The following is a 15,493-nucleotide window of genomic DNA, read 5'->3' as shown; positions in this document are numbered from 1 at the left end:
CTTCTCTGTCAAATTTACCTTTTTGTACCAATAATAGGACAAGAGCTGTTCATTGTAGATCATGTTATCACTTAGTTTTGTCCTTAGATGTTGTCATTCCCAAGTCGACAGTTCTTGGAGTCATAAATGAGCGATGGGTTTTTGGTGTAGGGCGCAGTGGCTAGATTAGATTAGATTCCCTACAGTGTGGAAACAGGCCCTTTGGCCCAACCAGTCCACACACACCCTCCAAACAGTAACCCACCCAGACCCACTTCCCTCTGTCTGCACCTTGGGCCATTTTAAAGAATATACTGATTATTGGCTAGAAATACCACTGTACCTCAAATTGATTCAAAATAATTTAAATTTAATGAATTCTAAAATAAATGCCTGAAATTAAGAAAAACAATGATTCTTGTCATTGGTAAATATGTATATAGTTTTGAAAGTTTTTAAAAATTTTTGTCATTTGAGGTGGGACATGACTGTACTGGGGAGGAAACCAACTATTGCCAGCAGCCTATATAGATCTGCTAAATACAAAATAAGATCTCCTGTACACTTTCCTCAACAATATCATTAACCCTGACCTCAAAGGAATACTTTGTACTACACCGGTGTGACATTTCCATTTCAAACTCTCAACAACTTGAGTGAATTGCCTGTCAAATACTCATGTGTTTTGTGTTAGATGCAGCTTTCTGCTGTGGATTCATGTCCAGCAGGGAATACGTTGATATTTGCTGAATTCGCTTTACATGTGGTTGTTTCAGCTGAAACTGAGAGGAGTGCAGGGAAGACTTTAGTCTTATCATCTCCTTTGAACAAAATTGAAGTCAGGTCTCAAAGAATGAGAAGTTTGCTAACCCACAGTCATGAAGTCTCTAAATCTTAAGCCATGATGTGGTCTCTGCATGTAAGCTTTAGTGTCATGCCAATTTGATTTGTTTTCTAGATGTAACATAAATAGCAAATTTTAAAGAACCATATTTACTCAGTGAACATTAATTATATCTGATTTTTAAATATGAAATAAGTTTAGAATATAATTTTGTCGGTTGCTTGTATACCAGGTTCATGATTTACAGGAGCCATATCAAGCTTTCCATTTGTGAATGGGGATAGACAATTAAGTAACTAATGAGAGGAGGAAGCTCCATTATCCTCAGTAATGGCAGGGCTCAGCATTAGCGCAAAATACTAGGTTGAAATTATGGCAGCCACCTTGAGCCAGAAATGCTGAGTAGACCACATATTTTTGCCTCTGAGGCTCCCTACCATCATAGAAACCTGTCTTTAGCTAATTCATTTCATTTCATGTAATATTGTAATATGTGCAGTCTGATGACATCCCCTGGTGTTATCAGAGTTAGCCACGTCACCAGCCAAGCTCTTTTAATGCAGCTACAACACTGACATCTGATCAATCTTCTCAGAGATGTTATTACAAACCTCTGGAGAAGGTGGGACTTTAACCAGAGATAGGAACACTACTACTGCAATGCAAGACCCCATACTCATATCTAACCAACAAAGTGGAAAGATACCCAGGTATGTCATGTTTTTAAAAAAAAACTTGGAACTAATTCATTTTGGACCACAAGCTGCTTGTTGATGCACAGGACCACTTAACTCCAGATCTCATTACAGTTTCATCCTAAATGTGGACATAAGCTGAACTTCAGAAACAAGGTGAAAGTGACTTCCAGTGTTCCATTCTACAATGTTCCAGTGCATAAAAGACTACATAAAAATCAGATCCTTTAAGTGGTCATGCAGTTAAACAAATTAGCAACATGGTCGAAGAAAATTATAGAGTGATTTGATAACAACCTTTGACATTAAGGCAGCATTTGATGGAATATCGCATTAAGGAAAACCAATAACATTTAAGTAAATGGGAATGCAGAGGATATCTTCCCATTGTTCCTTCCTAACACACACAATATAATTATTGGATATCAACCTTCCCCCAGGTCCAGGAGATTGCTGTATGAGTTCCTCAGGGCAGTGATATGTTCCCTGTGCAGTCGTTTTGTCATACTGCAACAGTTGTGTTCCTCTGCAACCTCACGCTATAGAAAATCACTCTATGGAAATCTGTTATCGAAAATCACTAATAGAAAATCATTATACCTGTTCAGTAGAAAGCTTGCATCATCCAAACAACATCCACAATTCATCAATCTGAGGTATCTGCACAGCAGCAACTTTCAAACCTGAAAGTCAATGCTGGGCACCACATTGGCACGCCATTGGGCATGAACAGACCGTCTGCATGGCTATGTGGCCTCACTGCTTCAAGGGAACTTTGGAGCAGTTTTTTAAACCCAACTATCTTCAGCTGCTTCCTTATTATTCTTTCCTTCATCATGGGGACAAATGCAGCAAGGATTATATAACTTTCAGATCTGGTAAACAGTAAGTAAACCATGTCACATGATCTATGCAGGAACCAGTGCTGAAAGAATGTATAACCTTCTCCTTTGACATTCAGTGGTGTGACAATGGTGTTAGACTGTGAATATTTGGAGTTAACTAAAACTTACCTGGCTCAGCTACATAAAGTTTATGACTGTAAGAGTAGACCAGGGACTGGATATTCTGTAATGAGAGATTCACCTTCTAATTCTTGAAGCCTCTCCATGATTTTCAAGGCCTGTAATAGCATGTTTGCCAATCGCCTGGATGAGTGCAGCTCCAACAACACTCGTGGGCGGCACGGTGGCACAGTGGTTAGCACTGCTGCCTCGCAGCGCCAGAGACCCGGGTTCATTTCCCGACTCAGGCGACTGACTGTGTGGAGTTTGCGTGGGTTTCCTCCGGGGGCTCCGGTTTCCTCCCACAGTCCAAAGATGTGCAAGTCAGGTGAATTGGCCATGCTAAATTGCCCGTAGTGTTAGGTAAAGGGGTAAATGTAGGGGTATGGGTGGGTTACGCTTCGGCGGGTCGGTGTGGACTTGTTGGGCCAAAGGGCCTGTTTCCACACTGTAAGTAATCTAAACACTCAGGAACCTTGACACCATCAGGACAAAGCCGCTCACTTGATTGGCGCACTCATCCACCTTGTCATACATCAATTCCCTCCATCACTGGCACACAGTGAATACAAATGTGTATAATCCAGAAATCGCATTACAGTCAAAGCTCCTTTGACAGCACCTTTTAATACCTACAAACTGTTCTACCTAGAACAACCCCTGATAAAGAAGCAGTACTACGAAAGCTAGTGCTTCCGAATAAACCTGTTGGACTATAACCTGGTGTTGTGATTTTTAACTTTGTCCACCCCAATCCACCACCAGCACCTCCAAGTCATAGAAGAATATGAGTAGCAGATACATGGAAAACACCACTATCTGCAAGTTCCTCCCCTGGCTTGAAACAGAATTGACATTCCTTTGATCACTGGATCAAAAATCCTGGAGGTCACTTCCAAGCCACCATTCTGGTTGCACATACACCGGATAAACAACAAGTTCAAGAAGGCAGCTCATTGTCAACTTCATTAGGGTAATCAAGGATGGATGATAAACATTAGTCTTGTCAGTGACACCTATATCCTGAGAATGAATAAAGGAAAGTTTAATCATCTGCATGGGTAATTATTCTGGTTTATCCTAAGCTACATCTGTATAGTTTCTTTTACCTCCCCGTGAAAATTTCCCATTCCTTCCCTAAAAAGGAATTTTGAACTCCCAGCTTCTTTCTTTCATATTCAATTGGCATTTTAAAAGCCTCTCCCAACATCTCAACATTTTTTTCCCAAGAAGTACAAAGAATTCATGAACATTAACAAAAATTGAGACTATACACTCAGCTGACTTGGCTGTGTCTTTCCATTTTTGCAATCTTACACCTTGTGTCTTGCTCTAGTTTTTCTATCTCTCCACTTTGACTTCCTAAATACTTGTCTATAAGGCTTGTTTCCTGCTCACTAAACTCCATTCCAATTAAATGCTGACTACCCACTCCCACATACACTCCCTTGCTAACTAAAATTGTAATAAGTTAAAAATCACGCAACACCAGGTTATAGTCCCGCAGGTTTAATTGGAAGCACTAGCTTCAGAGCGCTGCTCCTTCATGACAACCACCAGATGAAGGAGTGTTGCTCTGAAAGCTAGTGCTTCCAATTAAACCTGTTGGACTATAACCTGGTGTTGTGTGATTTTTAACTTTGTACACCCCAGTCCAACACCAACATCTCCGTATCATAAAATTGTAATTACTATTCTTTCTTCAGCACCATGCTTTCAAATTGTATCCCCCTCCTCAAAAGAAATTCACTTTTTTTACCCCTTAGAAACTACCTAAAATCTCTAGCTTCCCTTTCCTCTCCAAAGTTTTGAATTAGTTGTTGCCTTTCAAATTATTTTTACTGCAAGTCTGCATTTGAATCTCTCTACACAGGTTTCACTCCTTGCGCCAGCAATGAACCAGTCTTAATGATATGCATTGTGATTCCCCTCCCTCTTCCCCCATCCAACTGCAAACAAAAATCCTGTACTTTGCTACTGATTTCCACAGGCTGAACAAAGCTGTTTGTCATTTTAGCATCCTATTCATACCCCAAGCAGAGATAGTCATCCCAGGTGTTCTCCATTACAATGCCTATTTATTTCCACCTCCTCCATTTCATAGTCACACAGCACAGAAACAGGCCCTTCGGCCCACTGTGTCTATGTTGACTAACAAATGCCAAACTACACTAATCCTACTTTCCTGCACTTAGTCCATAGTCTAATATGCCCAGGCATTTTAAGTACTAATCCAGATGCTTTTTAAGATTACCAGCTCCACCAACCTCTCAGGCAGCACATTCCATAAACAAACCCATTCTATCTACCCTCTCCTCATAATTGAGACTTTCCATCCCAGGCAGTTTCCAAGCAAATCTCCTCTGCACTCTTTCCAGTGCAATCACATCCTTCTGATAATGTGGTGACCAGAACTGCACACAGTATTCCATCTGTGGCTAACTAATGTTTTATAAATTTGTAATAAGACTTCCTTGCTCCTGTATTCCGTCTAATGAAGACAAGCTTCCCATGTGGCTTCTTCATCATGCTGTCTGCTTGTGCTGACACCTTCAGGACTCTGTGTACTTGTATACCAAGTTCTTTTTGATCCTCAGTAATCCCTAAGGACCTATCATTCATTGTGAATACTTCCTTTAACAGCCTCCCAAAATGTATCACCTTGCGCTTACCAGGATTAAAATTTCATGTACCATTGCTGTGCCCAATTTACAACCTGATCAGTATCAGACCATAGCCTGATCATCTGCCTCACTATCAACAATACCACGACTTCTCCTGGCATCTGCAAACTTATGAATTATACCGTCTACATTCAAATCAGTAATACACATAAAAACCAAAAGTGTTCCAGCACTAAACCCTGTGGTACACCATTTGTCTCAGGCTTCCAATTATAAAAACAGTCCTCCACCATTATCCTTTGCCTCCTATTTGTAAGCGGATATTGGATCCAGTTTGGCATTTTGCCTCGGGCGCCATGGGCTTTTGGACCACCCTTCCAGGTTCATGTAAACCGCATCAACTGCAGTCCCTTCACCAGTATGTTTAGTCATCTTTTCATAAACATGAACAGATTCAAGAACAGCTTTGTCGCACCGTTCTCAGACTATTGAATGAACCTCTCAAATGTTAATGTTGATCTCTCTCTCTCTCTCTCTCTCTCTCTCTCTCTCTCTCACCTTCTCTGCGGCTGTAACACAGTATTATGCATTCTGTTGTGCTACCCTGATGCTCTTTGTATGATAGCATCTGCCTGTGTAGCGCACACAACAACATTTTTCATTGTACCTTGGTATATGTGATAATAATAAATCAAACTCAAACGGACAGGATCTCCCTCCAACAAATCCATGCTGACGATCCCTGGTCGATCTATGCCTTTCAAAGTATTGATTAATCCTGTCCTTCACAATTTTTTTCCAATAATTTTCCTCCCACTAATGTCAGACTAACTGGTCTATAATTGCCTGGCCTATCCCTGCTGCCCTTCTTAAACAAAGGAACCACACTAGCTGTCCTCCAGTCATCTGGCACTTTGCCTATAGCTAGTGAAGTAAGAAATATATTCATCCTCTGTCCATCTACTAAAGCCTCCATCCTTGGCTTTGTTACCTCTAGACTTAACAACTAGACAGCCTCCCATCATTTAAAAAAAAATTAATTCAAAATAACTTCATGAGTTATGTTCAACTATCACTAGTCTTCTTGTTAGTCTAAGTCAGGTCCCAGGTGCTCAACATTTCCAATTGAAAATTCTGTGTTTATATTCACTATAATTTGTTCACTAATCCAACTCACTCCTTTTTTTGTAAGGTTCTCGTTGTCTTGAAACCTCCCTTTCTTACCAGTAAGCCCTCCTTTCAAAATTTATCCATATTTACAGAGGTATACTTCTGTAAAATATCTTGGAACATTTTCTACCTGACAGAGTTTTAAATGCATGTTGTTAAAGCAAGATTCCAAGAAATTGTGCATCACCTGCAGTCTGGCCCAGTTGGTCACAATGTTGGGCATGAACCTGAATAGTGAAGCTCAGTTGACCACTCAGTGGTACAGGGCCTGTGAGAGAATCCACAGCTGACATTTGCACATGACCCCTTGCAATGAGTCATTGGATAACAATTAGAAATGGCCACACTGGTTTTTTATTGAAATCTTAACCTCCCCCACTCCTAGTGTGCTCAAGTTATTTGTGGTATCTTAACTGCAGCTTTGACTGAGATCAATTAGCCGAAGAACATCTGATCTGTATGGCTGAGTATTCAATTGACTGCATTTTTCCAAGTTATAGGAGTACATTTTGGAGTTTTATAGTAAATATTTTATTAAATGAAATCTCTTTAAAAGTGTTGGAGGGAATCGCTGACAGGTTTCTTAAGGATCCTTTCCTGTTGATGTCATAGGTAACTCCTTGAATAGCATTGATGTTGAGACCTTATTAATTAGATCATCTTTGAACAAGAGTCACGCATTCTACACAGCATGGTGGTTCGCTATTGAATTAGATTATGGCTGATCTGTATTAGATATTAATTTACTGTCTTTGTTAAATATTCCTTGATACACTTGCCAAACAAAAATCTGTTTGAAATTTTCAGTTGACCCAGACACCACATTTCTGGATTTGAGGTTTCCACAATATTGAGGTTTCCATTATATTTTGAGTCATAAACTCCATCTGATTTCATTCCTAAATAGTACTAGCTCAATTTTAAAATTATGGTTTCTTGTTCTGGATTTCTGATCACCAAAGTAGGTTCCCAGAAGGGAAATAAAACATGTGAATGACACATACCTGTTTGACTTGCCTTGCGTACTTCAAAATGGATGGCCAAGTGTTGCTTCTTTTTATGCTGTCCTTGCCTTCTATCTACCTGTGAAATTAAATTAATCATTATGATTAGATCTCCTAAATCTTCTCAACTCGAAGGAATTCATAGTTTTACACTTGAATTTGAAGTAACTCCTGTCACTGTTTTAAGCTTGGCAGGAGGCAATGATATAGTGATATTATTATTGGACTGTTAATCCAGAGATCCAGGTAATGTTCTGGGGACCTGGTTTCAAATCCCACCACATGCAAGAACTTGAATTCAATTTAAAAGATCTGGAATTAAGGATCTAATGATGACCACACATCCATTGTTGATTGAAGAAAAAAACCTATCTGGTTCACTAACATCCTTTAGGGAAGGAAACTGCCATCCTTACCTGGTTTGGTGTACATGTGACTTCAGACCCACAGTAACGTGGTTGATGCCCTCTAGGTAATTAGGCATGGCTAATAATACTGACCTAGCCAGCGATGCCCACATCCCATGAAGAAATAATAAGTTAACTGTCATTCATATGAACTGGTGCATTCACCACAGTGATGCCTCTACCAGAGTCAATTTGAAACTGATCCGTGTTCTCTTATAGTATAAATGCCATTTTCCCTAGGCATTTCTTGCAAATTATCATGATGAGTTCAAGTTAAAAAGTGTTAATTAAAAATAAATTTTGTTTTAAACAAAAGGTTTGTAAATATTCTAAAGTAATTTGAATTGGAAATTAATGTTATCTGTAACTTAAAACCAATTTCACTGTTGTAAATAATAATGTAGGTAAGAATAATAAGCTGCTCAGGACATTCCGTTTACTTATGTGGGCCCTGAGAACCAACTGTTGGTTTCACTGTTCCTCAGTACATACCTTCCATTTGTGTTTATGATTTCATTAGAACATAAAAAGACTGACAGGAGAGATGGTGCAAGGCTGCTTCTCCTCAATCAGGAGCCTAGAGCTAAGGGTTATCAATTTAGAATTAAGAAAATTTTCTCTTATGGTGTTTGGCACCTTTGAAATTCTCTGCCCTAGAGAATTAACTATATTCAAGGAAGAGGAAACATTAGACTTTTGAATATTAAGAGAATTAACCAATATAGTGGAGTGCAGAAAGGTGGAGACCAGGCTAAAGGTCAGGCATGACCCTGTTGACTGGTAGAGAAGGCTCTTGGTTTAAGCTCTTGGTTTGCTTACACATTTGAATGTGAGACAATGAAAAGAGTCACCAATTTCCCTGCATGTCACTCAAATATAGCCTTCCAGAATTGCATTGCATATTACCAGATTTTACCCTTATAGTTTTGGAACATTCCATTCCCTTGGGATGGAAAATGATGCAGTGCATCATGACATGTGTCCTGTCAGCTGACAATACCTAATGGTGAAAAAGTACTCCCTTAATCAAAACCAATGAATAGTTAACACCATTGAATTGAAAGGAATGCCGTGTAATCAAGTGCTATCATAGATTGCAAGGCAGAATGACAAGGAGTAAAAAGTGAAATTACTCTACAGGAGATGAACATTGACTGAGAAAATATATACTTTTTAAATTTCCCATTTCAGAATACAGTACACATTGTCAATGGAGGGTAACTAGAACTGTTCTAAGTTTGTAATCAAACAAAAAATCTTAAGTGATGTCATGACTCAACAGTAGGCTCAATTATTTTACAATTGTTACTGCAGCCTTCTGATTACATTACATCCCTCAAATCAGTGCCGTATGAGGTTTTAAACCTGGTTATGTCACTTTAAAGGAACCATATTTCAATGTGGGTTTATTGAGAAAGTTACATATTTAATAATCTCTGCATGTAGTTTTCTTCAGTTTTTTTAAGCAAATTGCAGATGCACAGCACAGTGAACCAATCAAGATCTCCAAACAAAATGCAAACTAAAACAAAACTAGAGCTGAATTTTATCAATAACTCACTAGTGTCAAATTTGGGAATTTCGTGGAAGCTTTTCTCTGCAGCCAGCAATGCCTACTGCCCGGGCTGTAGCACTGACTCCATCATGGAGAAACAAGATGAAACAATGTGATCTGTCACAAATTGCATCAGAAACAGCCTTTATACATATGTGGATTGAGGATTGCGAGATTGCACCCAGGTCTCCCGTAGCTCCGGCAGATGACGCAGTTTTTGGACCGTGTCCCTGGACATCCCAGTCTGCAGTGACTGCTGTGAAATACTGATTGGAGGAAATGGCACTGAGATTGATTAACTCTGGGCCCCCTGTACCACCACCCCTACATCCTTCAGCTGCAACTTTGCAATGTGGAGGCTGTTGGGCAGCCTCTTGATCTTGCTGCTAGTTCTGGGCCTGCTGGCACATTTGTTCATGACCCCATTCAAAACTTAGTCACAGAATCAGACTTTTATTTCTCTCTTAATGTAGAGAATCACATTTTTCCAAACTCCCAGGTTTTCCCAACTGACTTGCCATTGTCCAGGTCACATAGGGGGTGAAAACATTCAGCCCATAAATTCAGACTGAATCATCTGCCTATGAATCTTAGTAGAATTGCTTATATGTATCATATGAATAAAGACACAGAAATGATGCATATGCTTTGAAAAGTTAATCATCTCTTCTTGAGTTTCAAATACTATGTAAGTGATGTGCATCTCTTACTCAGACACGGTCAAATTATACTTAAACTGACCAACTCACACCCCCTTTCAATGTAGGTTTCTAAATAAGTGTTCTTTGACTTTCTGAGAAACCAATCTGATCTGTTTGCTTTGACCAGGTTTGACTTTGTTTTGGATCATTGACATGCAAAGATGGTTTATAAAAATATTAGCAGCATTGGATCCTGGACAAAGAATAACATTATGGGAAATCTATAAGGCATTGCAGCTAAGTAATCTTTGAAACTGACTGAAGTTAACATCAATATAATTTAGTGATGATAACCAAGCCTGTCAGTCTTGAGCATTAAAACCCCTCCATTGCTTATGCACAGAATTCTAAAAGCCCTGACTGTTAGCTGCTGTTCAGTCAGTTAAGAGTGCAGGTTGGTAAGCAAGGTGTTTCTCCATAGGCGGATTATTCAGGGGCTTGAATAGGAGGTTTGATCAGAATATGAATGCAACTGCATTGACGTCAGAAGGCCTCAGAGTGCTGATATCAAGGAGAAGGTAATTGAGGACGAGGCTTTGAGAGACGCTGAAGCAACTGAGAGCTAGTAAACGCTGGTACATTGCGTAAGGTAACTGCTGTGAAAAAGGATATATTGCAAGATTTTCCGGCTCCTTTGTTAAAAAACATGTCTAGGTTGATGAACATTTGTTAGTAAGGCTATTGTGCCTTTTTGAAGTTCAAAGATGAAACTTATAATGCTTAAAAATGTAAGCAGCTTTTCACCAATATCTCCACTAAGATGGAAAGAGAAGTGTTTCCTGATTCTGCAGACATTATAATACTGATACAGATGGTCCTGAGAGGCATGACAGAAAAGATGCACGTTGTTGGAATTTTATGAAAGCAGTTGCATTCTGCTGTGTTGATCTCTACCTAGTTGAGGATGCTACAGCACGCTGACAAATATGGGACTGCAATCAGAGAAAAATTCATCTAGAAGGATTGCTTGCATGCACTGAAACTCCAGAGCATCTGCAGAAATTTGCTTCACGGGTCTGAGGAGCACAAACAGGAATTTTCTGTGGGATTTGATTCAGATACGGAAATGTTCATTCTGGGGTACTTTATGGAGGTTTTTGCAAGTAATTTCCAGGGAATTTGTCGACTGGACCCGTGTCATCTACAGCTTAGGGAATGGAGATTAAAAAATACAAGGTACATGTCCATTCACTTGCGAGAAATTAACTCCTTGCTTCACATGCAGCTTTCCTCCATTTGCAGCTTGGTGCATTTTTAAATAATGTTTGTTAAATTAGCATATTTATGCATATTTCTGAAAGTATGCCACCTTTGCCCAATTAAAATTCCTAATGCACAGCAGACGTGTTTGTCATCTCGATTGTTAGTTATTGATTAGTGTAAATGTACTTTAGGGACGTGGCACATAATTATGTGAACATGAATTTTCCAATGTAAAATTATCACGTACAAGGATAAAAGATGCAGTCTGTGACTAGTCATGTGAAATGATGAATACCATGTCACTGAGGTCTGTTCAACCTCACCGTCACAGGTAACATTGTGCTTGGTTTCGCGCAACAATTCATAATCTGGAACAATTGCAGATTTCCTTTAGCATATCGTCACCACCTTTTTGTTTTGATTTTAGGAGCCCAGTAACAAACGGGTAAAACCACTTTCCCGAGTCACATCTTTAGCAAATCTCATTCCACCTGTGAAAGCCACACCTCTGAAACGATTCAGCCAGACGTTACAGGTAAGATGCCCTGATCAGATTTTTAATCTATGCAGAGTGGTGAGTGAATATTATAAAGCTGCACACAAAGTTCAGTTGTTTTGCACTTATCACATCTGAATGCACCAATCAAGCAAAGAATGACACTGACTTTCATATGTTTATTTCAAACCAACTGTTTTTGGATCTGATTTAGAATATTTATCCAATCTTTCATCTATCAGTATATATGGGACGGGATTCACATGCATTTGGAAAGACAAGGACTGATTGGGGATAGTCAGCAAGGCTTTGTGCATTGGAAATGGTGTCTCACTAATTTGATTGAGTTTTTTTGAAGAGGTGACAAAGAAGATTGTTGAACACAGAGCAGGAAATGTCTGCATAGTCTTCAGCAAAATGCTTGAGAAGGTTGTGCATGATAGACTGGTTAGTAAGGTTAGATCACATAAGATCCTGGGGGAATGAGCCAATTGGGTACAGAATTAGCTTGAAGGTAAGAGACAGGATTGGGGTAGAGGTTTGCTTTTCAGTGTGGAGGCCTATGAACACAGTGTACCACGAGGATCTGTACTGGGCCCACTGCTTTTCATCATTTATATCAATGATTTGGAGTGAATAAAGGAGATATGGTTAGTAAGTTTGCAGATGACACCAAAATAGGTGGTGTAGTAGACAGTGAAGAAGATTATTTTAGAGTGCATTGGGACCTTGATTAATGAGCCTATGGGCTAAGGAATGGCAGATGGACTTAAATTTAGATAAATGTGAGGTGTTGCATTTTGGTAAGAAAGATCAGGGCAGGACTTATACAATTAATGGTAGGGCCTGGGGAATGTTGCTGAATGAAGAGACCTAGGGGCACATAGTTCCTTGAAAGTGGAGTTGCAAGTAAACAGGGTGGTGAAGAAGGTGTTTGGCAAGCTTGTCTTTATTGGTCAGTGCATTGAATATAGGAGTTGAGATGTCAATCAGATTATTGGTGAGACTACTTTTGGAATACTGCAAAAAATTCTGCTCGTTCTTCAACAGGAAGGATGTTGTTAAACTCGAGAGACTGCAGAAAAGAAGGATGTTGCAAGAGGATGTAGGGAGGGGTTAAACAGACAGGGTTTTTTTCACTAGAGCATCAGAACCTATAGAGATTTATAAAATCATAAAGGGCATGGAAAGAGTGAATAGCCAAGGTCTTTTGAGGGCGTCCAAAACTAGAGATGAAGGTTCACAGTGAAAGAGGAAAGATTTAAAAGAAGGACCTGAGGGCTAGCTTTTTCAGAGGATGGTGTATGGAATACCAGAGGAAGTGGTGAAGGCAGGTACAATTACAACATTTAAAAAGCATTTGGATAGGTATACGAATAGGAAGGGGTTAGTGTGATATGGTAAATGGGCCAAATGCTGGCAACTGGGACTAGGTCAGATTGGGATATCTGGTCAATGCGGGTGAGTTGGACCAAAGGATCTGCTTCCATGCTGTATGACCCGATGACTCTGTACCTTTTTTGGAAAATATCCCATAACCCAGCTCTTTAGGTAAAATTACAAATTTTGAGTTGACACTGAACATATCGAAAGAGCAAATTCCAGTGTCATTCTTATGAATGTTTTAATGTGAGTATATAAAAAGTATTTATTTTGGGTGCTCTCTTCATAAATCAGTATCTGAAGTTATTTAAGGCAATAAATCGAAAGAACTGCAATGCTGGAATTGAGGTTCTGAAAAACAAAGTGCCAGACCTGCTGATATTTTCCAACAATATCTGTGGAAAGAAATCAGAGTTAATGTTTTACGTCCAGTGACCCTTCTTCAGAATTGATAGTAGCAAGAAAAAGGATTTTTTTTATATAGAAGGTGGAGTGGGGGTGGGGATCTGTGGAAAGTAAAAGATAAGTGGAGATAGAGCGCAAAGAGAGAGAATAACAATAGAACAGACAAAGGAAAGAGCCAAGATGCTCGCTGAGCTTTGTGGTACATTGATGGGATCAGTAAAATTGGCTTCACCCTGAGGAAGGGGACAAAATGTCCAGGGTTACCTTCAGTGACTCCTGCCCTGCTAAACATACACAAGTCATAGTGTCATAGAGATGTACATCACGGAAACAGACCCTTCGGTCCAACTCGTCCATGCCACCAGATATCCCAACCCAATCTAGTCCCGCCTGTCAGCACCCGACCCATATCCCTCCAAACACTTCCTATTCATATACCCATCCAGATGCCTTTTAAATGTTGCAATCATACTAGCTTCCACCACTTCCTCTGGCAGCTCATTCCAAACACGTACCACCCTCTGCATCAAAACATTGCCCCTGGGTCTCTTTTATATCTTTTCCCTCTCACTCTAAAACTATGCCCTCTAGTTCTGGACCCCCACACCTCAGGGAAAAGACTTTGTCTATTTATCCTATCCATGCCCCTCATGATTTTATAAACCTCTACAAGGTCACCCCTCAGCCTCCGACGCTCCAGGGAAAACAGCCCCAGCCTGTTCAACCTCTTCCTATAGCTCAAATCCTCCAACCCTGGCAACAACCTTGTAAATCTTTTCTGAACCCTTTCAAGTTTCACAACAACTTTCCAATAGGAAGGAGACCAGAATTGCACACAATATTCCAACAGTGGCCTAACCAATGTCCTGTACAGCTGCAACATGACCTCTCAACTCCTGACCAATAAAGGAAAGTATACCAAACACCTTCATCACTATCCTATCTACCTGCGAGTCCACTTTCAAGGAGCTATGAACCTGCACTCCAAGGTCTCTTTGTTCAGCAATACTCCCAAGGACCTTACCATTAAGTCTATAAGTCCTGCTAAGTATAGCTCCCAAAATGCAGCACCTTGCATTTATCTAAATTAAACTCCATCTGCCACTTCTCAGCCCATTGGCCTATCTGATCTCGATCCCTTGTAATCTGAGGTAATCTTCTTCGCTGTCCACTACACCTCCAATTTTGGTGTCATCTGCAAACTTACTAACTGTACTTCTTATGTTCGCATCCAAATCATTTATATAAATGACAAAAAGTAGAGGATCCAGCACCGATCCTTGACACTCCACTGGTCACAGGCCCTCAGTCTGAAAAGCAACCCTCCACCACCACCTCTGTCTTCTACCTTTGAGCCAGTTCTGTATCCAAATGGCTAGTTCTCCCTGTATTCCATGAGGTCTAACCTGGCTAATTAGCCTCCCATGGGGAACCTTGTGCACTGAAGATAATTTCTACCGCTCTGCCCTCATCAATCAAGTTTATGAGACATGATTTCCTACGCACAAAGCCATGTTGACTATCTCTAATCAGTCCGTACCTTTCCAAATACATGAGGAGAAATTGAGGTCTGCAGATGCTGGAGATCAGAGCTGAAAATGTGTTGCTGGAAAAGTGCAGCAGGTCAGGCAGCATCCAAGGAACAGGAGAATCGACGTTTCGGGCATAAGCCCTTCTTCAGGAATGAGGAAAGTGTGTCCAGCAGGCTAAGATAAAAGTTAGGGAGGAGGGACTTGGGGGAGGGGTGTTGGAAATGCAATAGGTCCAAATACATGTACATCCTGTCCCTCAGAATTCCCTCCAACAACTTGCTCACCATCGACGTAGGCTCATCGGTCTATAGTTGCCTGGCTTGTCAATAGACAATAGGTGCAGGAGTAGGCCATTCTGCCCTTCGAGCCTGCACCACCATTCAATATGATCATGGCTGATCATCCTTAATCAGTATCCTGTTCCTGCCTTATCTCCATAACCCTTGATTCCACAATCCTTGAGAGCTCTATCCAACTCTTTCTAAAATGAA

At 40.2% G+C, this 15,493-nt stretch overlaps 1 protein-coding gene across 6 annotated transcripts in view; it reads left to right on the top strand.

Annotated features, from left to right (window-relative positions):
- The window catches only part of arhgef3 (Rho guanine nucleotide exchange factor (GEF) 3), a 328,180-nt gene that overhangs the window by 285,047 nt on the left and 27,640 nt on the right, over positions 1-15,493 (top strand). For 5 of the 6 annotated variants that reach the window (XM_043708105.1, XM_043708110.1, XM_043708109.1 and 2 more), the window contains one exon: positions 11,614-11,721. In XM_043708105.1, the coding sequence (XP_043564040.1) occupies positions 11,614-11,721 (108 nt within the window). Of the gene's footprint in view, positions 1-10,796; positions 11,160-11,613; positions 11,722-15,493 lie in introns of those variants that run through there. The other variant, XM_043708111.1, reaches the window with a different exon arrangement.

Source organism: Chiloscyllium plagiosum, chromosome 18, assembly GCF_004010195.1.
Source record: "Chiloscyllium plagiosum isolate BGI_BamShark_2017 chromosome 18, ASM401019v2, whole genome shotgun sequence".
NCBI classification, from domain to species: domain Eukaryota; kingdom Metazoa; phylum Chordata; class Chondrichthyes; order Orectolobiformes; family Hemiscylliidae; genus Chiloscyllium; species Chiloscyllium plagiosum.
The sequence above is the reverse complement of the archived record's forward strand: the minus strand, read 5'-3'. Positions and strand labels throughout refer to the sequence as shown.